General features: G+C 47.4%; 2 protein-coding genes across 3 annotated transcripts in view; both read left to right on the top strand.

The window, feature by feature from the left end:
• The first annotated feature begins 6142 nt into the window (after positions 1-6142).
• Positions 6143-13776, top strand: LOC118081216 (uncharacterized). 2 transcript variants are annotated; one of them, XM_060270941.2, is made up of 4 exons: positions 6143-6251; positions 8816-9261; positions 10905-11031; positions 11634-13776. In XM_060270941.2, the coding sequence occupies exons 1-4, from the start codon at positions 6230-6232 to the stop codon at positions 12908-12910; spliced, it is 1872 nt and encodes a 623-aa protein (XP_060126924.2). In that variant the 5' UTR covers positions 6143-6229; the 3' UTR covers positions 12911-13776. The 2 variants fall into 2 exon arrangements, with proteins under 2 accessions (XP_060126924.2, XP_088519686.1); XM_088663560.1 differs by lacking the exon at positions 6143-6251 and adding an exon at positions 7742-7858.
• A 4408-nt stretch (positions 13777-18184) lies between these two features.
• Positions 18185-22341, top strand: part of LOC118081110 (uncharacterized) — a 47244-nt gene continuing 43087 nt past the window's right edge. Inside the window, 3 exon segments of the mRNA XM_060270642.2 lie at positions 18185-18347; positions 20958-21676; positions 21905-22031. Coding sequence (XP_060126625.2) covers positions 20969-21676; positions 21905-22031 — 835 coding nt within the window. The 5' untranslated portion in view covers positions 18185-18347; positions 20958-20968.

Below are 22341 nucleotides of genomic sequence, written 5' to 3'. Positions count from 1 at the left end.
GAGCTCCCATAGCTACACCCCCCCACAAGAGAGACCAAAGCCATGCCTCCAGAACAGTTCATAGGCATGCCCCCAAGGAAAGTCCAAAAGACAGACAAGGGCCTCCTAAAAACCAGATCCCCTCCCAAACAAACAACAAAATCCCCCCAACCCTCAAGTCTTAGAAAGTAAAATTTTAGGTACATTGGCAGGGTTTGATTAAGCACTTGTAAGCAGTTAGGAACTAGAAAATGTTAAGGAGTAACAATTGGATAAAAATGAAAACAAAATGCAGAGAATGATATAAGATGTAAAGAACCAGTAGAAGGGGGTGGAAGGAAGTCTTGAGGTTTAAATAACCTGTTGCTAGGTCCCAGCTTCTGCCAGTTCAAAAGCACGTCAAAGTGCAAGTAGATAAATAGGTACCGTTACAGCGGGAAGGTAAACGGCGTTTCCATGTGCTGCTCTGGTTCGCCAGAAGCGGCTTAGTCATGCTGCCTACATGACCCGGAAGCTGTACGCCGGCTCCCTCGGCCAATAACGCGAGATGAGCGTGTGGCGAATTTTAAACTGTTATGTTATGTTTTTGTTTTGCAACCGACCTATCGAAGGGTTAACCCAGACTCCTGGTTAACTGGCAGCAACATTCCATAGGAGGCGTGGCCTGCATGGGGTTTAAATGGAAAGGGGAACTGTTATGTCAGTTGGCGGTTGGGGGTTTTGTGTGGGAGCTTGGGTGGTTGTGGAGAAGGGAGAATTAGAGTAGGTGAAGTAGTGGATAGGTATTCTGTTATTTGATTACCAAGAACGTTACCTGTGAAATTAAGTTTGTACCAATGTTATCAGAAAGCAACCATTAAGATTCAAGCCAATAAATATCCATCTTTAAAGTGTCACATTAGTAATCGTCTATTTCATTTTCCAGCTAAGGTACCCAGGAACCCAGGTGGTGGGGAACTCTTTTAAACTGTCAAAACTGCCTTTTAGAGGAGAAAGGTTAGTTTGTGGCTGAGAGTGCACCAAGAAAGGGGGGGGGGGCTAAAGGAGGAGACAGGTTCTGAGTGATAATAAAGTTACCTCAGGAAGGAGGCTAGCTTTACAGTAAGGGAGGTTCTAGTGAAGGGAAACCCTTATCTGAGCGCACATAGGAACAGTCTTATTTATAGCCCCAAGTCTATATAGGTACCTGGTCACGTTTAGGCTGGAAGAGGACTCTCTTTTATTTTTGAAAACCCACAAGTGCTAGAGGGTTTAAAGAAAGGCTAGAGGGATAAGTGGGAGGTTTGATTTACCTCAGAAATCCCTGCTAGTGCTTTTAATAATTGAGAGGTCAGAGTTATAAGACGGAAAGTGAGAGGGACTTTCGTCGCATTTTGGTGGCAGCGCCGTGATCCGAATTCAACACCCACACACCTATTTATTTGGGAAACATACGATTTTAATTTTTCTGACAGAAAGATGGCACATTTGAGGAAGGCTAGGGAAGCTAAAGGGGATGAGAGAACTGAGGAGAGTGAGCCAAGAGAGGACCCTAATGCAGAACTAGAGTTATGGAAAATTAAATTACAGATGGCCCAAGTAGAGGCAGAGAAAGAGAAAGAGAGAATAGCTTATGAGGAGAGAGTGCTATTAGCCAAAGTGGAAGCTGAAGAGAGAATGCAGTCTGAAAAATTAAAATTAGAGCAGGAGCGAGTGGCCATGGAAAAAGAAGTACAACTGAGCAAGATGAGGCTTGAGGAAATTCGATTGAGATCGAAATGTAATAAATTCCAGGGAAAGTGGCGAGTAGGGATATGGGATAATTTACAGGTTCCCATCCTTATAGTGAATGGCTTAGCCAAACCACAACAGGTTAATGTCATTACCCGAGCGCAAGCTCAGGAGATGGAGAATCACCCACCAGCCACTATTGATCCACCTACAGTTGCTGATGAAAGTGCCTCACGATATGATCTGCCCATTGCTCAAGAACACAGCAGTCAGTTCTTGGAGGAGCATAAAGGGGATATAACATCAACAGAATGTGGGGAAAAAGACCAATTGATTGATACACCGAGGAATATAGAGGATCCCTGTGTATTCGAGATTATTGATGAGGGTTGTTCCCAAAGTGGGATGGTCTTTTCTAAGGAGACTATAACCAACCCGGGAAATGCTGTAACGTCAAAGACTATGAAAGAGATTTTAACACTTTGTGGGCCGAAGAATTTTGAGACGACAACTGAGAGGATGCTAACCAGTTCACTTTTACAACTATTACAGCCTGAATGGAAGGAGGAAGAGAGTGTGGTACATCCTGTGGTTGTATCTAGCATCCTGGAGCTGCAACGCTATAGGCCAGAGACTAAAAGGCAAGCTGATGGCCGGGTGCAAAGGGCACAGCAAGGTTCGACATCAGGGGTTGTAAGCCTGATTATGAACGGGAATCCCGAGTGTGGCAAAGGAGCAGCTCGAATATGTAAACATGCTCCTCATTCGTCATCTTGTGGTCCTGCTGAGGCTGAGTATGTTCCAGCTAGGATTCGGAAACAGCGCGAGGCCCACAGGAAGATGATTGCCCGAAAGCGAAAGCGGCTTGAGATTTGCTTGCGCCGGACTGTTGCGCCGAGAGGCATGTTCCAGTACCAAAGTACAAACTGCAACAGGAGAGTAAAAATGGCAGTACAAGCAAGTGCTTTGCGAGTAGAACAGGATTGTCCCGTGAGCATCCAAACAAAGACTGTGTCAAGTGTAAATACAAGAAAAAATGGAGGAAAGGAAATTTTTGTAAAATCTCCCATGAAGGCATCAGTACCATCTGAAACTGTCTGCAGAGTCGTCAGTGCGAGGCGGAAGATCTACTCAGCGCATGGCCAGTGCAGCGCAATGAAGGAAAAGTGATGCGGCAGGAGGAGGAAAAGGAACGTAGTGGAGTACAGCAAGGTATTTCCAAGGCAGAGTCGGCAAAAGTGCAACAACAAAGTTCAACTTGAGACTTTTCTCTACTTCACTGGATGGAACTTATTCATTCAATTGTTACTGACATTTGGGAAAAGGATTTCTTTTTCTTAGATGTCATAGGAAGAAATGTTGATAACCGATTCCTCCTTTGTTGGACGAGCCGAGTGATAATAAGATCGCACCACATTATTTGGGGACATCGACAAGAGGGTGAATTTGGACAGTTGAAAAAGTACCCCCAGTCCAATTAATAAAATGAAAAAAAATGTGCTTTTGATAATGGTGGCAAACATGATCTTTTTACTGCAGCTAACTTAATTGTTATAATCTTAACGGTGTGTTCTGCTCTTATTTATCTCATTGATTTTTGCTGTGGCTGGATGCAGCAGGTTAGTATAAAGGTAGAATGGGAGGAGGAGTACATAAATGTCAAAGGTGTGAAATAGTATGATAGGATATGGGGTCACCTGACTGGTTTTACTTATATAGATAGGGGAAATGTCTTTAAAAGCAAGGTATTCAAGTTCTGTTAGAATATTGAAAGTGATTTAAGAAGTGTATTTTTAATGCTGTTTTATTTGAGGCTCAGAAAAGTTTAGCTTAAAATTTTGGGAAATACCTAAGTTATCTGAAAGGAGGAAGTTTAATCTCACACTATACTAAATATATATATAAGTGGATATCAATATGGTAGTATGTTTGTGCCTTGTGCATAATTAAAGGGTATAGGGAACATGGTAATGTTCATAGCAGTTGTTGGTATTGACTATTTATTGACAATATGTATTGTCCTATATATTATTGACAATATGTATTGTAATTTTTTAATGTTATGTAAAACATATTAGAGGTGTTTGTTAAAAGGAACTCTGATCCATTGCACCGGCACTACTGAACAGGAGTAAGTGCCTATGCAATTTCTCGGAGGTAGGGAGATATGTGGCGAATTTTAAACTGTTATGTTTTTGTTTTGCAACCGACCTATCAAAGGGTTAACCCAGACTCCTGGTTAACTGGCAGCAACATTCCATGGGAGGCGTGGCCTGCATGGGGTTTAAATGGAAAGGGGAACAGTTATGTGAGTTGGCGGTTGGGGGTTTTGTGTGGGAGCTTGGGTGGTTGTGGAGAAGGGAGAATTAGAGTAGGTGAAGTAGTGGATAGGTATTCTGTTATTTGATTACCAAGAACGTTACCTGTGAAATTAAGTTTGTACCAATGTTACCAGAAAGCAACCATTAAGATTCAAGCCAATAAATATCCATCTTTAAAGTGTCACATTAGTAATCGTCTATTTCATTTTCCAGCTAAGGTACCCAGGAACCCAGGTGGTGGGGAACTCTTTTAAACTGTCAAAACTTCCTTTTAGAGGAGAAAGGTTAGTTTGTGGCTGAGAGTGCACCAAGAAAGGGGGGGGCTAAAGGAGGAGACAGGTTCTGAGTGATAATAAAGTTACCTCAGGAAGGAGGCTAGCTTTACAGTAAGGGAGGTTCTAGTGAAGGGAAACCCTTATCTGAGCGCACATAGGAACAGTCTTATTTATAGCCCCAAGTCTATATAGGTACCTGGTCACGTTTAGGCTGGAAGAGCACTCTCTTTTATTTTTGAAAACCCACAAGTGCTAGAGGGTTTAAAGAAAGGCTAGAGGGATAAGTGGGAGGTTTGATTTACCTCAGAAATCCCTGCTAGTGCTTTTAATAATTGAGAGGTCAGAGTTATAAGACGGAAAGTGAGAGGGACTTTCGTCGCATTTGAGCGCCACAACCCCAGAGTCAGTCACGACTGGACCTATTGGTCAGGGGTCCCTTTACCCTTTACCCAGGCATCCCCAAACTGTGGCCCTCCAGATGTTTTGGCCTACAACTCCCATGATCCCTAGCTAACAGGACCAGTGGTTGGGGAAGATGGGAACTGTAATCCAAAACATCTGGAGGGCCGAAGTTTGGGAATGCCTGCCTTTACCTTTATTTTATTGTTTACTATCTGTGAAAATTAATTTTAAAAAAATTACAAAAAGGAAATAAAATTTTAAAATGAAGAGGGACAGAGGTCCTTGGTAGAAGCCAAGGGGGTGTCAGTGGACGCCATAGTGCCCATTGGCAAAATAGTGCCCAGTTCCAAAATAATGGAAACAGCTAGAATGCCCCCCATGATAACATTTTGAAAAACCCATCTCTCCAAGCCCTCTTCCACTGAAGCGGAAAAAAAAATTCACAACACTAACCCTTTTTGTAACCAGGGGTTGAAGAACTTCAGAAGCGCCCTGTTGAATGATCAAGCCAGATACCTGCGATATTTGGATGAAGAGGGGTATTTAATAATAATAATATGGCATAATAATCGTGGTCCAGCATCCTGTGCTCACAGCTGCCGGTCAGATGCCCCAACAGGAAGCCTGCTAGCAGGAATTGAGCACAAAAAGTACACTCCCCTCCCAACAGTGCGCAGAAATTGATTCAAAGGCACACCGCTTCATACTGTGGTGGTGGAACACAGCCCTCTTGGCACGTTGGCTGTTTATACCCTCCTCCTCCTTCCATGAATTTGTCTAATCCTCCTTTAAAGCTATCCAAGTTGGTAGCCTTCATTACACCTTCCAGGACCAAATTCCATCGTTTAATGTGCTGTGTGAAGGAGTAATGCACTCTGCACCCCCATCAGATCAACCTCTGTAGGTGATGAACATCATAGAACTGTAGATTAGGAAGGTGTCCCAAAGGTCGTCTAGTCCAGTCCCCTATAATGCAGGAAGTAAACAATCCCCAATGGGGGGATAGTTGCCTTACTTCCGAGTAAAGAGGACTAGGCTTGCATTGTCTCATCACTAACCACAGAGAAGAGTTACAGGTAGGTAGCCGTGTTGGTCTGAGTCGAAGCAAAATAAAAAAATTCCTTCAGTAGCACCTTAAAGACCAACTAAGTTTATATTTTGGTATGAGCTTTCGTGTGCGTGTGCGTGTATCTGAAGAAGTGTGCATGCACACGAAAGCTCATACCAAAATATAAACTTAGTTGGACCTGGTCTTTAAGGTGCTACTGAAGGAATTTTTTTATTTCACAGAGAAAAGTGCTGCTAACACACTATTGCCTGAGGACAGCATAGTTAAAGTGCATTGTGTAGGGGGGAAGCTGTTGTAAACGCTGAAAGAGTTAATCACAGAGAGCTCCTCGAGCCTAGAAAGGCCCATGGAGGGGAGAGACGGTAGAAGGTGGGACTTATGGCAAGTAGAGCGGAGATTGTCGTGTTTTCCTTCCTTGGGGCGATGGGGTGGGTCGAGTGTGCGCGGAGTTTCAATTCCTAGAAGGGCCGGCAATGCAAAGGCTGCAAACAGCAGGTGAGCTGAAACTGGGGAGAATGAGAGATCGAGATTCAGTTGGCAGGAGAAATTGAGCAAGATTGGGGGGAAAGAGAGCCCACATTCAGGGTTTTCATTGCAGCTGTTCCCAGGAGAGAGCGTCCTCCGTGTCGCTCATTCCGCCTAGAGCAGTGCAGAAAAAGGGAGAGGGGAAAAGAGGACTCAGTTCAGAGATTTGGCGCCGGGAATAGGTCAGGATAGATGCAGCCTTGTTCCGGACGGGCAAAGGGAAGGACTTTATCAGAGGTTGATACACTGCTGGCATTCAGTGCCACCGCCATGGGTTACAAATCGAAAACGGGTTGGAAAGGAGGAGGTCACGGTGTGGCTATGCACCAGAAGAGCTGGAAGGGGAGCCCCGAGGGTCATCTAGTCCGACCCCTCCCCCCTGCAGTGCAGGAATCCTGCCCACAGCCATCCCTAGGTGGGCTCGAACTGCCAACCTTTCTGGATTAACTGCGCCTCTTGAGGGCCCAGTTTGCCACTGTAGGAAACGGAATTCTGGGCTAGACGATCCTGCGGGCTTCTTCTTGTGTTTTTACTCTCACAGGCAGCAAAGGGAAGAATCTCGCCAAGGACCAGTGGTGCAGGCGCTCTATGGTTGCAATTGTGGCAATTGTACTTTACACAGTTGTGAGGAAGTTTCCCCAAGATGTTTGACCCTTTTTAATAGTTCTCTTTTTCCCTCCTAGAAATGCAACAACAAAAACAACTATGCAAGGCATAGTTCAAAAATAGCATACGACTTTTACCTCTTGTCAGATGGAATGTACTGTACAAGGCAGGCAGGTGATACTTATGTTACTGAAACATATGAATTTGTATTCAAGACTGACTAATAGTTATCTGAGGCAGACAACACAAACAGCATAACAGAGTGTACTTGCTGCTCTAACAGTTAAGTCTCCCTCAGACGTATGACATCTCAAGATTCCACAGCATAAACCCTTTGCATAGTATTTTGAATGCACCATTCCCACAGGCATGGGGGTCCCTGTTTAAAGGTGCAGCCTCGTTGGGGATGACGTGTGTGGCAGGAAGGGGGGTAGTGGTATCTCATAACTTAGGTTATTAACCAAGTCCAACTTCAAAGGTTTTCCTAAACCCTTACTGCTGTTGCCATTTAATAGCACTTATACCTTTTATCTCCTTAACTTACCAATAACCCTGGTAACTGTGGGATGTAGGCATGGTAAGAAGCCAACCAAATAGAGTTACTATGTTTAACAAAGATAATTAGGTTTATTATGTGGTTACTTTGATTTGGTACTGTCTCTTTAAATGACCATGCTCTTTGTTCACCGGTTGCTGTCACCTGAAATGCCAACAGCTTATTTTACACAAGAGCAAGATTGCTTTGAGGAACCAGTTAGTTACCCTACTAAAATTATTTTGCCAGATTGCCCTTATATTTACTCCTTGTCAGTTAAGCCTCACTAACAGTATAAGTGAGGGCTTTTGTGGAAGCCTCTGTTTCAACACACTACTTACCTATTGATGCACAGGTCTCTTTTTGCTATCCTGTCTGGAAATCTCCCTTGGCTCCCATACCAGATGTTAGATCCTAGCATCCTGAACTGCCTCAGGTATTCCACCCCCTCCCCCAGCAAGTCTTCAGCTGCTCTGCCTTCCTTCCTTCCTTCCTTCCTTCTCTTCCTCATCTGTCTTCTTCTGGCCATTCTCTGCCAGCACCAACCAACTAACTAACTTTGCTGACCAACTTCCAGCCATAAATATACTCCTCTTCTGGCCCCTTTGATCTAACCCCAGCCAATCACATTTTCTAACTGAGAATTCTAAAGCTGCAACCACCAATCAGAGTATGCATGCATTCTATCCTTCATTTGCATCCTGAGAATTCTAACTCAGCTGTCAGTTAATTAATGCCAGTGTCAGTTACAATTAAACCAACTTTCACCTGACCAGAAAGAAGACTTCCCCTGTCAAACACATTGCAATGTACATTATAATACAGCTGACAGAATACACGACACATTACCCATTAAAACAAAGTTCAAACACACAGGATTTATTCACAGCCTGTGAGAATGCATTCTCAGTGGCAACTCCACATTTGTGGAGTTCTCTCCCTAGTGAGGCACACTTGTCTCCCTCACTATTAACTTTGAGGAGGTATTTAATTACTGAAATACACTGTTCCTGGCAACCTTGAAATTATTAGCTAGAAGGACATTGGGCTGCTTTTAAATGTTTCTAGGTGGTTTTAATTATTGTTAAATGATTTCAATCTGTTATTTTATTTTAAATTATAATATTTTGCTTTTTGCTGCTCTGGGCAATTTTGGGAGGAATGAGGAGATGGAAGCTGCCTTAGACCAAGTCAGACCATTGGTCTATCTTGCTCATTATTGTCTACACTGAGTGGCAGCTACTCCCCAGGGTTTCAGACAGGTGATATTCCTAGCAGCGATCTTTTGCATGCAAGGCCGCTACTCCATCACTGAGTTATGGCCCTAGTTGTATCCTGATGCATTGATTAATACATGGGGCTGTTTGGTTTTCTTGTGCTTTGCCCTTTCCAGAGCTGGAGGTAGAGCGAGAAATAAAAATGGAGGGCCAGGACTCTGCAGGGCCAGAATCTCGAAAGAGCTTGAAGTTGGAAGGCAAAGAGTATCATTTCTTGACAGCTGGGACCAGAGGGGAATTTGTGACTCGGCCGCTTCTGCGGCATATTAAGGAAGATCTGGAGGGGGAGTGTTTACGGAACTGGGATGTTCGGTGGGAAGCATATTTGAAGACAATGGAGTCTCCGCTGGTCCCCCATTCAAGGGAGAATAGGAAGCCATTCCAGGGCTCCCTTGCTGCAGTAGCTGATGACACTCATGGGACTGAAGGAAAGGAAGCAAGCCTCTGTCAAGCCCAAGAAGCCTCAGGAAGCCTCTATTCTCTTGTGAAAGTGAAGGAAGAGATTGTGGACAAGGGTGCCATCATCCAATTCTGCTACCAGGAGGCTGAGGAACCTCGCCAGGTATGCAGTGTTGGGCATGATCAGGGCTGTCTCCTGGTTTGAGAGGGCTCTTGGTCAAATGTTCTCTGGTGGACCCACTCATAAGACCCCTCTTGAATCAGGCCAAAGTCCTGAATTTTATTAAGGCCTCTGGCTTTTGTGCTCACAGTGGCCCTGCAGATACCTCTGGGAATCCCATAAGCAGGATATGAGCACAGCAGCTCTCTTCCCACACTGGTGGGCTTCATTTCTTACCAGATAGATTCTGGTGCCAGCTGTGATAGCGCTATTGCCAGAGGCTGTGTGTATTCTAAATCGCTAGAATTCACAGAGGTGGGGGGGGGAGATGGGACTTTGGCCTGATCCATCAGTGCTCTTCTTATGTTCTTATATGTGCCTTGAGTGGTTGCTTCTACAAGAGACAAAGTGTGGCTAATTTCCCTGGTAGGGAGGCACTACAGTTTGGGTGCCAGGAGTTAGAGGAACCAACCCCCATGGCAGGTTGCCAGGAATGGATAAGACAAGGGAAAGTCCTTACCATTTGCTTTTATTCAGGGCCGTCTTGAGCAGATCGCGCGCCCTGGTGCTGAGGGGCGGAGATCGCTCCGCCGCCCGCCCCGCCCTCGCAGGGCGCAATTGGTTTCCGCGCTGCTTTGCCGCGCGGTGCCCTCCTTGCCAGGCCGGCGCCCACCTTACCAGCCCCGCGCCATAGTGCACTGCGCCACCGGGGGTCTACGAAGAGCCGGCCCTGCTTTTATTCAATAGTTACAAAGAGAGACTTGGGAATGCAGCCTCTTGGCGTTGTCCCGAGTGACTTTCCACCCCCTTTTTCTCCCTCTTCCTCATTCGTCATCTCTTTTACAGGTGGCGCTGTGGGCCCTTTGCTTCTGAGCCCTTTGCTCTCCTACTTTTAAGGCTTGCTGGGTTCTGGGAGATGGTGGGTCTGGAATGGTTTCTAGTGATAAAATGTCAGCCAGCTGCTCCAGCTCTGCTTCCTCCTCCTCTCCCATTATTTCCCAACTTTCCCCCTTATCTTCCTCTGAGCTGTGACCTCCCTCAAACCCCTGTTGTAATCCTGAACTGTCTTCTTCTCTGGAAGGGTCAGGCTGGGGAGGTGGTCTCCACCATTCCTCCTCTGCCCAGTCCCTGACAAACGGACCTGTCTAATAGCACCTCTAATGATGACGGCATGCACAGTGGGGCTTGTGACATCCCTTCCCTCCTTGCAGTCCCCCGCATGCAACCCCTAAAATCAGTGCCAGAGGGTTGGTGTGCCCTTTGGTACAGTATGCGAGGGAGCTGCTGTGTAGGGTGTTGGGACGAGGAGAATCAGCAAAAGATTGCCCTCCTTGTTCTGTTGACAGATGCCTCTGCAGGATCAAATAGCCTCCTCCTGTTGGCATGAGGGACAGCACTAGACTTAGCGTATTGGGAGTTCCACATTTGGCAACCTTTGAATTACATGTGATCTGTGCTCTTTATCAGCTTGCAGAGACTCCTTCCTTGGAGGTTTTTAAGCAGACGTTGGGTGGCCAAATGTCATTGATGCTTTAGCAGAGCTTCCTGCATTGCAGGGGGTTGGATTACAGGAGGGGGTCCCTTCCAATTCTACAATTCTGTGGTTCTATCTGATGGTGATATCATTCTCCTCTTACTGTTTTCAGGGACCAAAGCCTTTGAACGATGTGGCTGTTAATCTCTCCAAGTCAAAGCAGGTACCATTGGACACAGTGAAGATGGAATCCACCATGGAAGTCAAGCAGGAAGCTGACAGGGAGGCCAACTTGCTAGGTAAGTGTTACTGTCTGAACAGTTGAGCCCAGAGGAAGGGAACCTGCTGTGACCTTCCAAATGCTGTTGGGTCCCCAGCTCCAATCTGCTGCAGCCACTGTAGCCAGTGACCAGGGATGAAGGGAGTTGGAGTCCAGCAAGTTCTGGAAGGCAACTGGTTCCGCATCCCTGTTTCGGGTGTTTCAGGCCTGGTTCTGACACAGACTCTTCAGGGCAAAGTAACAGCAACCAGTGCTGTTCTCCCAGTAAAGGCGTAATATGTGCATGTCCAATTTCTCCTCTTGATAACCTGGCCACAGCCGCAAGGGAAACCCCCATTGCAGTCGTCCAGTTGTGAGGTTCAATCTAGTAATAATAATAATAATAATAATTTTATTTTTTTTACCCCACCCATCTGGCTGGGTTTCCCCAGCCACTCTGGGCGGCTTCCAACAAAATATTAAAACTTCAATAAAACATCAGACATTAAAAACTTCCCTAAACAGGCTGCCTTCAGATGTCTTCTAAAAGTAAGATATTTATTTCATTGACATCTGAAGGGCGGGTACCACAACTGAGTAACTAAAGCACACAAATGAAATAAAGGCTCTTTTCATTTCTAGAGTGGAAGAATGAGGAGACAGAAGAATCCAAACTCTCAAGCATTGGAAGAAGATGGTTGAGCACAACCCAAGAGAGAGACTTCCAGATTGCTGAGCCAGAAGAGACCCCTGCATGTCAGTTAGACCCAGAAGAATACTGTGAGAAGCATCCAGAGAAGGCAGCCGAAGAGGCCTCTTTCTGTGAGAGGGGTGATAGAGGACTGTCTCAAAGCACCTTCCAAAATGGAAGCCACAGCAGGCATAGGAGGAAAATGAGAGCCACTGAGGGCAGCAGAAATCTCTGCCAAAACACTGATTCCCTTGAAAGTATGGAAGTAGAAAGGGAGGCCAAGCCTTACGCATGTGTTTACTGCGGGAGAAGTTTCAAGGAGAGTTCGTCGTTAATTATACACCAGAGAGCCCACGCGGGAAAGAGGCCCTACAAATGTTCAGATTGCGGGGAAAGCTTTGCAGAGAGAGGAGACTTTAGGAAACACACTGTGGCTCACATGGATGACAAGCCATACGAATGCTCGCACTGCGGGAAAAGTTTCCACAGCAACTCTCACCTCCGAGCACATACGAGAATCCACACTGGGGAAAAACCCTTCGACTGCACCCACTGCGGAAAGACTTTCGGCACCAGCTCACATCTGAAGAGGCACGTTCGGGTGCACACTGGGGAGAGCCCTTTCACGTGCACCGAGTGCGGGAAAAGCTTCACTCAGAAGCCGTCCCTTATTAAACACAAGAGAACCCACACGGGAGAGAAGCCTTACGAATGCCCTGAGTGCGGCAAGAGCTACCAGGATAGCTCTTCCTTGCTGAGGCACATCAAGGCTCACACGGGCGAGAAACCCTATCAGTGTTCATGGTGCGAGAACCGGTTTATCCAGAGGTCGGATCTCATCCGGCATGAGGGGACACACACCGGAGAGAAACCATACAAGTGTTCGGTGTGTGGGAAAGCCTTCGGTCAGAAAGGGTCGCTTGTGAAACACGAGGGCATGCACACGGGGAAGAATCTCTACGAATGCTTGGACTGTGGGAAGAGCTTCAGCCGGAAACAATCTCTGGTCAGGCACAAGAGGACTCACGCGGGAGAAAGACCATACAAATGCACTGTTTGCGGCAAAGGCTTCAGCACTGGTGCTTACCTGGCAATACATGAAAGAGTGCATACTGGGGAGAAGCCATACAAGTGCTCAGAGTGCGGGAAAAGCTTCTGTCGGAAACCATCCCTCGTTACGCACAGGAGAAGCCATACGGAAGAGAAGCCGAATGGATGCTCAGCGTAATGCCTCATCTGCACCAGGCCTTTAAAGCAATTGAACGGTTTCGCCACAAAAAATCATTGGAACTGTAGTTTGTGAAAGCTTTTAGGAGGCCCCTAATTCTCCTCAGAGGTCTCGGATTCCCAGAGTGGCTTTAAAAACAGGTCCCTGGGAATTGTAGCTCTGTGAGGGGAATAGGAATCTCCAACAACTCTCAGTCACAGGTAGGTAGCCGTGTTGGTCTGAGTCGAAGAAAAATGAAAAAAAATCCTTCAGTAGCACCTTAAAGACCAACTAAGTTTTTATTTTGGTTCATCAGATACCATGCATGCACACGAAAGCTCATACCAAAATAAAAACTTAGTTGGTCTTTAAGGTGCTACTGAAGGAATTTTTTTATTTTGCTTTAACTCTCAGTCAGTCAGCACCCTTAATAGTTTCCAGGATTCTTTGGGGGAAACCATGGCTGTCAAAGTGGAAGAAGAGAGCTTTAAATGTCTGTGACCTAAGGTAGAGATTGGCCCTCCAGGTGGTGCTGGACTCCCATTTCTTTTGGCTACGCTGGCTGGAGCCAAGGGGAAATGGGAGGCTGTGTGCCTCTGAATGTCAGTTGCCAGGAATCGCAGGTGGGAAGAGTGCTGTTATGCTCAGGTCCTGCTTGTGGGCTTCCCAGGGGAATCTGGTTGGCTTCCGTGAGAACAGGATGCTGGGCTACATGGGCCTTTGGTCTCATCCAGCAGGGCTGTTATGTCCTCATGAGTTGGGAGGCTCCCTATTTCAGCTTCTAAGGGGTGGGAGAAATTTCAGTTTCATTCCAGAGCCTATGGAACACAAAAATAACCACCTGGGAAGAGGGCTGAGTTAATAAACGTGTCCCGAGGGAGAGACAATTCTGTTGTCCGAGCAGTTTCTGTAGCTGTCAGAAAATTCACATTTATTTCACCAAGTAGGCCAAAGCCCTTCCTGAGCTGGAATAATATTGGGTCCTGAAAATTGAAGGGATTTAAAATAGGAAAGAAACCCCCTGAATGTGAGAATATCCCCATCTGGGCAGATCACATTGGAAATAAACCAGACAGGAGGCATCACAATTCAAATACACATACTAGTCATGGAAAAGCAGTTGAGGAGAGCATGTAGCAGGACCAGTGAGGGGTGTGGCCTGGGAGAAGGGGTGTGGCCTGGGAGAAGGGGTGTGGCCTGGGAGAAGGGGTGTGGCCTCGGTGGCATTCCAAGGGTCATACAGGGAGACCTGGCTGGAGGGCCGAAGTTTGTCCCTGGCTCTGGGGTTCCGCATCCCTGACCACTTATCCTGCTAGCTAGAGGTGATGGGAGTTGTAGCTCCAAAACAGCTGGAGACTCAAGTTGGGGAAACCCTGATTTAGATTCTCTGCTATTGGTGTATCCTCAAAATTTCACTGGGCTTCTCTCAATCTCAATCTCTGTGTGTATCTCTATCTTGATAGTTCTATTGTCCCCCAATCCCCCTTTCCCTCTCTCTAAGTAAAGGTAAAGGGACCCCTGACCATTAGGTCCAGTCGTGACCGACTCTGGGGTTGCGGCGCTCATCTTGCATTATTGGCCGAGGGAGCAGGTGTACAGCTTCCAGGTCATGTGGCCAGCATGACTAAGCCACTTCTGGCGAACCAGAGCAGCGCACAGAAACGCCGTTTACCTTCCCACTGGAGTGGTACCTATTTATCTACTGCACTTTGACGTGCTTTCGAACTGCTAGGTTGGCAGGAGCAGGGACCAAGCAACGGGAGCTCACCCCATTGCAGGGATTCGAACCACCGACCTTTTGATCGGCAAGCCCTAGGCTATGTGGTTTAACCCACAGCGCCACCCGTGTCCCTTTTTTCCTTCTCTCTAATCTTCCCCTATTTAGTACCCTCCGTAAGTTTTCAGACTACAACTCCCATCATCCCTGGTTACTGGCCATGCTGGCTGGGGATGATGGAAATTGGAGACTAAACGTATGCTGCCACCAGAAATGTTTCCAAATCCACTATCTCTCATCCTGATTTCTCAAGGCTTGAAATGTCATAGCACACCACTGCAGCACCAATCGTTCTCCTGTTTACACTTCAGCTCATATTTGAGGCCTGCAGATGCATGGAATGTGCTAGAACATGAAATGCCTCGCCAGGATAGCTGCCAGCTCTCGATTAATAATCAACAGAACATATTACTAAAGTTTACCTATTTCCACCTACTTAGACCGCCTTTCAGGCCTAGGTCCCAGGAAGCAACTGAACAAACCAAATGTTAAAAATAATAATACTTAAGTTACCACTTTGCCATAACTGCCTCGCAAGAGACGTTGACCATGAGACTAGCTCCCTCTCCCCCCTGCCAACTCTGGCCAGGGATGAGTGAGGTAGCCATGCACCAGAACCAGCGTGGCCTAGTGGTTTGTGCAGTGGTTCTCAAAAGGGTGTGGCACACCACAGTGGTGTGGCCGGAAAGGGTGGCAAGAGGTGTGGCAGGAAAGGGTGGCAAGTGTGGTAGGAATATTCAAGGACAGTCAAAGAAACATTTAAACTTTCCATGGTAGTATAAAATATAAAAACAGAATATAAAGAACACACAATGCTGTTTTTAATTGAGCAGAAAGATGTTTGGAGTGACCAGTTTTGACATATTTTTATTCTGAAAGTGTGGGTCAGTCACTGAAAAGTTTGAGAACCATTGGATTAGAATGTCTGACTGGGAAATGGTTCAAATTACCACTCAGCCATGAAGCTGTCTGGATGACCTTGGGTCAGTCACTTCATTTCAGCCTAGCCCAGTGGTTTTCAACCAGTGTGCCGTGGCACCCTGGGGTGCCTTGAATGATGCTCAGGGGTGCTGTGGGCAACACTGGCTTCTGTCCCTCTTTCCTTCCTTCCCTCCCTCCCTCCTCTGATGCCCTCTGGAGTCTCTGCCTCCCAAAGGCTTGCACAGCTGTTTGTTGCAGCAGCCCTGGCTACAAGCTCCCCAGGCGAATGGTGCCTCTGGGGCTGGCCAGGGGGTGCTTCCCAGGCCCCTGTAGGGCACTGTGAGAAGGCACCTCTCTTTAGGGGCAGGGGGGCAGCTCAAAGACAAAAAGTGGCAGCTACAGCTGCCCAGAGGACTCCCAAAGAGAGGGGAGAAGAGAGGAGGCTGAGGCAACATTCCACAAGGGAGGATTTGAAAAGGGGTGAGGGGCTGCCAGCTCTACAGGCAACACAGGGTGACACAAATGGGCTCCTGAGCCCCACAGGGGTGCCGCAGAAATATGTAGTTGGTCAAGGGAGCCATGGACCCAAAAAGGTTGAAAACCTCTGGCTTAGCCCACCTCCATGGCCAGACTGCCTTTGTGGCTGGGTGAGGCTATCACCTCAGGTGACAGGCTGGGGGGCAGCTGGGAAAGGTGGCAGTCCAGCCCCCCAAGAGTGTGCTGCTCCCTCCCCCCTATGCTTGTTGCCCTCTTCCTCCATCACCCCTTGTTCCTCTCCAGCCTCTTTTTTTCATCCCTTGCTACCTTCAGCATGCCAGGGCTTTCCTGGGCCACCGTCAGCTGCCTCAGGTGGTGGTGAAGGAGGAGGTGGTAGCCGCCACCATGTCTACGTCACAGGGTCATTGTGGGGATTAGAGGAGGCAGAGAACTCTGCACACCACCTCCTTGAGCCTCTGGGTGTGGTGTGATATAGGCACAATAAATAAATAAAAATATCGCCACCCTGTAGACACCCATGCCCAGATGTCGCTGTACTACAGCTCCCACCCCTAACCATTGGGCTCTACTGGCTGGGAGTGATGGGAGTTGGCGTCCAATGACACCTACAGGACACAACATGGGCTATCTCCTACCTAGGATATCCCCGTGTTTGCGTTTGAAGAACAATTTCTCTACAAGATATCTGTTCCGGATCTCAGTCTCTTGTATTTCAGATGTGATCAAAGTGAGCTTTAAAACAAGAAAAGGAAATATTGGAAAGGTTTCGGTTTAAAACAGGGATCGGCAAGGTTTACCTCACCTGGCCCAGTTTACCCCAGCGGAGATCCCTCCATGGGCCGGATTGCGCCCGCGATTTCTGGTGTCTGCGTCTGCGCAGATGCAAATTCCGGTGTCTGTGTCTGCACAGACGCGATTTCCGGCGCTGCGGAAGCAAGCCCCTGCACCATCCCCATACGTGGACTCGCTGAGTGGGTGGCTCAATTCAGGGGTGGCTCGTGGGCCAGTTAAACGGCCCCCGTGAGCCGCTTGTGGGCCTTAGGTTGCCTACCCCTGGTTTAAAACATGCTGGTGGAAAACCTGCAATGCTGTTGGACTCCAACTCCTGTGATTCCATAAGGACATAGGAAGACACTTCTGGATCAGTGCAATGGCATCCTGCTCTCACAGAGGCCAACCAGGTGCCTGTGGGAAACCTACAGGTGGGACCCGAGCCCAAAAGCCCTCTCCCTTGCTGTGGCTTCCAGCAACTGGCATTCAGAAGCATTGCTACCTCTGACCATGGAGGCAGATCACAGCCATCATGACTAGTAGCCGTCCTTTCTGTAATCTGTCCTGAATCTGTAAAGAGAGAATCATAGACTTCTAGAGTTGGAAGGGAGCCTGGGGATCATTTAGTCCAGTGTTTCCCAACCTTGTGCCTCCAGATGTTTTGAGACTACAATTCCCATCATCCCTAGCTAGCAAGACCAGTGGTCAGGAATGATGGGAATTGTAGTCCGAAAACAGCTTGGAGGCACAAGGTTGGGAAACACTGATTTAGTCCAGTCCGCTGCAATGCAGGATTATACAGCTGTCCCATATGAGGATCAAACCTGCAACCTTGGTATTATCGGCACCAAACTCTAACCAACTGAGCTATCCAGGACCAAGTTTTTCTTTGTTCACTTTCTTTTATGTATTATTTATTTCATAGAATGTATATATTGTAGGGGGGAGCACCCAATACATGAAAAATAAAAATATCACTTTTTTTTTTACAACCGTAATGTAAAACATACAGAAAAGTTAAAGCCACAATAGAAAAAAAGCACATTAACACTCATGCAAGCTTCCTATGCATCTGTCTTAGGGTCAGGATGGGAGCTGTAATCCAACACTCTCTCAAAGGCCAGATGTTTCCCTGATCTAAGAAAATCCCACCCCCGTTTCATTGCCTTTGCATAAATTTTATGTATACAGGGGCCGGGCTGCCCCTTTCCTGCTTTTATGCCAGGACCAGCAGCCACCCGGACTCTTAGGGGTTAAACTGATAGAGATGCGTTTCCTAGACGGCTCCTGTTTCTCTCCCCCCCCCCGCCCCCAAGGTGTGCTCAATTCTTTTTCCTGTTTCTCCTTGGCCAGGTGGGAGAAGCTCTTCTCTCTCCGTTCCTTTTACTTTTTTCTCCTTTTTTGCCTTCTCAAATTTTTGGCCATTTTGGATTGCAACATCTTGGGGCTGCAAGGGATCCTGCAAGTGGAATAATAGTAATAAAGAAAAAGGTGAGCGAAGAGGGAATTGTTTTGGGGAGAAAAGTTGTGAATGGGGAAGGAAAAGACGGTTGCTTAATGCGGAGCCAAGTGGGGTTCAGTAGCTAAGGGACTGAGCTAGAACTGGGGCAGGCGGGGGACCTGGGTTCAAATGCGTCACCCAGCCACGACGCTGCCTTGGTGAACTTGGGACACTCACTCTATCTCAACCTAACCTTCCTTGTTAGCTTCTTTATTAAAAAATATGGATGTGGAAGTGATTGGTCGTATGCTAATTTGAACTTCCTGGATGAAATGTGAGTGAAATGTGAGATAACTGTAGAATAAGAATCCCAATCTCCTGCAAGTGTGTGCCACATAATTTTCGTTCTGCACATTAGATTCATAAAACTGTAGAGTTGGAAGGGACTCCAAGGTCATCTGGTCCAACCCCTTGCAACGCAGAATTCAAACCTAAATAACCCTGACAAGTGGCCGTCCAACCTCTACAACAGTTACAAAAAAGTACATCAGGCAAAACTTTAAAGCTTGTAAAAAAAGAAAAGAAAGGAATTTTTCCAGATTGGTCAGGGAAACAAACAATCCAAATAAGTATACCCGCAACTCGCATCCGGGACCAGGTGGCTGAGAAACCCACTGCAACAGGAGAAGAGGGTTGCCCATGGCTCTTTGACATCAAAGCCAAGAATGGGCTATCTCAGAGCCGTGCTGGATCAGGCCAATAGCCCATCTAGTCCAGCATCTTGTTCTCATTGTGGCGAAGTAGGCGCCCAAATGGAAAACCCACAACCAGGACCTGAGCAGGAGAGCCCTCTCCCCTCCTGTGGGTTCCAGCAACTGGATTTCAAAAGCATCTCTGCCTCCCAAGTGTGGAGGCAGAGCAATAGCCATCCTGGCTAGTAGCCTTTGAGAGCCTTTTCCTCCTTGAATCTGTCCACTCCTCTTTTAAAGCCGTCCAAGTTGGTGGGCATTACTGCCTCTTGTGGGAGTGAGTTCCATAGTTTAACTATGCAGTGGCGAGGAATTTATCCTTTCATGCACGAGAAGTTAATCTCCGGAACTCCCTGCCTATTAATATCAGGCAGGTTCCTTCACTGAACTGTTTTAAGTGCCTTCTAAATACCTACTTTGTTTAGGCAAGTCCACTCAGGCATGTAAACTTTTGAAAACATATGTATATGAAAACAAATATATCCCATGCTCCAATTTATGGGAAGGGACCTTGTGGGCCAATGTCCGATTTCCAACATGATCACTTTCTATTTAATCAGACCTTTGGTCCATGTGGTCTACCCCAGGGGTGGAGAGCTTCCAGGCGTCCCATCCTCTGTGAACGCTGCCCAGACCAGCGGGTGCTCATGGGCATTGGAGTCCCAACAACTTCTGGAAGCTCACAGCTCCTCCACTCCTGATCAGAATTATTTCTGTCTGTTCTTGGAGTCAGCTTCACTCTTATCAGTTCAGCAAATTTCCCACTTGCCTTGTTTACTCCTCTCCCGCTCTGCTCCCTCCATGTTTTTGCTTTCTGGAATGTGTCATTGAACTCTGATAATGCTTCTTGCTTGCCTGTAGGGAGGATAGAGAAGGGTGTGTGTGTGTAAATTTATCTTGCTGTACAAAGGTAAAAATTTTGCTCATTGCTTCGCTCATGTTTGTCTCTGGTCCCACCCGCCTCTGACATGTGGCCCAGAAGGGAATGCAGCCTTCAGAATCCCCACCCCTGCGCTAATTTCCTGGTTTGGAAGGAGCATGTGCCAATGACTGCAGTAATGGGAGAGGGTGGGGGCTGCTTCCCTGCCTCTTGGGGCATCTAATCCAACTGCATGCAAAGCGTTTTCCTGAACTACTGAGCTGTGGCCTTTCCCCGTAGGTGTGCAATGCTTGTGCACAGTTCACACCTCTTCCCTTGAGGCCACGGGTGGGGAAACCAGTGTCCCTCCAGACATTGTTGGATTATTTCTATTTACTTAACAAAATTGACATGCCTTTTGACTGAAAAAAAACACCTCTAAGCCATTTACAAAAATATACATACTATATGTCTGTAGAATGTACAGTGGTACCTTGGGTTACAGACACTTCAGGTTACAGATGCTTCAGGTTACAGACTCTGCTAACCCAGAAATAGTACCTTGGGTTAAGAACTTTACTTCAGGGTGAGAACAGAAATTGTGCGGCGGCGGCGGCGGCGGCAGGAGGCCCCATTAGCTAAAGTGATATCTCAGGTTAAGAACAGTTTCAGGTTAAGAACGGACCTCCAGAACGAATTGAGTTCTTAACCTGAGGTACCACTGTATATCATTGGTCACCCTGGCTGAGGGTGTGGAACTTGGACAGAGGTTTTATTTTTTGTATGGTTGTATTTTTTTAACTGCAAGTTTTAAAACCATTTTTAATGTTGCGTTTTGAATGGTTGTAAACCACCATGAGGCCTTTGGGTAAAGGCTGGTAATAATAATAATCATCATCATCATACATACATACATACATACATACATACATACATACATACATACAACAGAAGGGCTGCAAGCTCCCCCCATCTCTGATGTAACCAAACAGAGGAGTTTCCTCTGTTCACAAGTATTGATGATCGTTTGCTTTCCATTCTCCGTTCTGCAGCCAGAATAACAATGGAAGACCAGAACTCGACAGGATCCTTCCAAAAGAAGAGATTGGAGGCAGGAGGGGAAGACCCCCAGGTTGCCCCCATTGGGGCCTTGAGAGAGTTTCAGGCAGGGGCGACCCTGCGGCAAATTAAGTCAGAGCCGGAGGAGCAGTGCTGGGATGCCCAATGGCAGCAGCTCCTGAAGACGATGAAGAGCCCTCAGTCAGGCTGGAGAACTCCGCAGATATCCAAGTTCACGCCAGAGGAGGATTTGAAGGACTCCCAGGCCTCGGGGAAGGCCGTAGTCGTGGGTAGCCAGTGGCCTACAAGGGAGTGTGTGGCCCGATTCCTGCCAGGCCTCCCAGGAGAAGCCCAGGAGGCCCATCAAACTCTGGACCTTTCCGTGAAAGTGAAGGAAGAGGTTCCGGAGAAGCAAGCTCTCAGCTTGGAGATGCGCTGCCTACGCTTCCGGCATTTTGGCTACCGGGAGGCCGAAAGGCCCCGGGAGGTCTTGAGGCAGCTCTGGGAGCTCTGCTGTCAGTGGCTGACACCCGAGAGGCACAGCAAGGAGCAGATCCTGGAGCTGGTGACCCTGGAGCAGTTCCTGACCATCCTGCCCCTGGAGATGCAGTGCTGGGTCCGGGAACGCAACCCGGAGACTTGTGCCCAGGCTTTGGCCCTGGCGGACGAGTTCTTGCTGAGGCTGCAAGAGGCGGAGCAAGTGGGGGAAAAGGTCTGAGATATTTTTGTAATTTCATAAACTATGGGGGGTGTATGCTGCTAAGTTGTACTCCAGGTCATGAACCTAAGTTGGTCATGTCCACTGACATCAATGGGTCTACTCTGAGTAAGGCTAACATCCCCCTGAGCCTGCTGACACCTCCGTCTTCTGTGTGGATGGTGCCATTTAACTTGCATAAGCAACTTCATCTCACTGACTGCATCTCTCTTCCTGTTTCAGCTCCCGGAGCCTTTTCATATAGTGACTGTTAAGTCCCCCAAATCGGAGGAGGATCCCTCAGATGCTGTGGAGCTGCTTTTCCCTGCGGAGGTGGCCCGGGAGAATGAGGAGCTTGCTAGGTTGCTGGGTGAGGATTCCCATGTCCAAATCTCATTGTTGGAAGACCTCTGTGGGGATGATTCCTGCGCTGGCACTGAAACTGCCTTTGCTGTCCTGGTGCCCTCCACACGTGGGACTACAGCTCCCATGGAGTGCAGGCCAGGATTAGCGGGAAACCTGCGGCCCTCCGCATGTTGCTGGGTGCCAAGGGTGCTGCCAAGGAATGCCCCCAGCAGAGAGTTAGTTCTTTATTGTCCAAGCTGATACAGTAGTTTCCATGGCTCCAAAAAAACACACACACACCAGCCTAGTGGCTAGACAGCTATTCCCAGGCCTCT

The sequence above is a fragment of the Zootoca vivipara genome, chromosome 2 (assembly GCF_965207765.1).
Source record: "Zootoca vivipara chromosome 2, rZooViv2.hap1.1, whole genome shotgun sequence".
In the NCBI taxonomy this organism is placed as follows: Eukaryota; Metazoa; Chordata; class Lepidosauria; order Squamata; family Lacertidae; genus Zootoca; species Zootoca vivipara.
The sequence above is the reverse complement of the archived record's forward strand: the minus strand, read 5'-3'. Positions and strand labels throughout refer to the sequence as shown.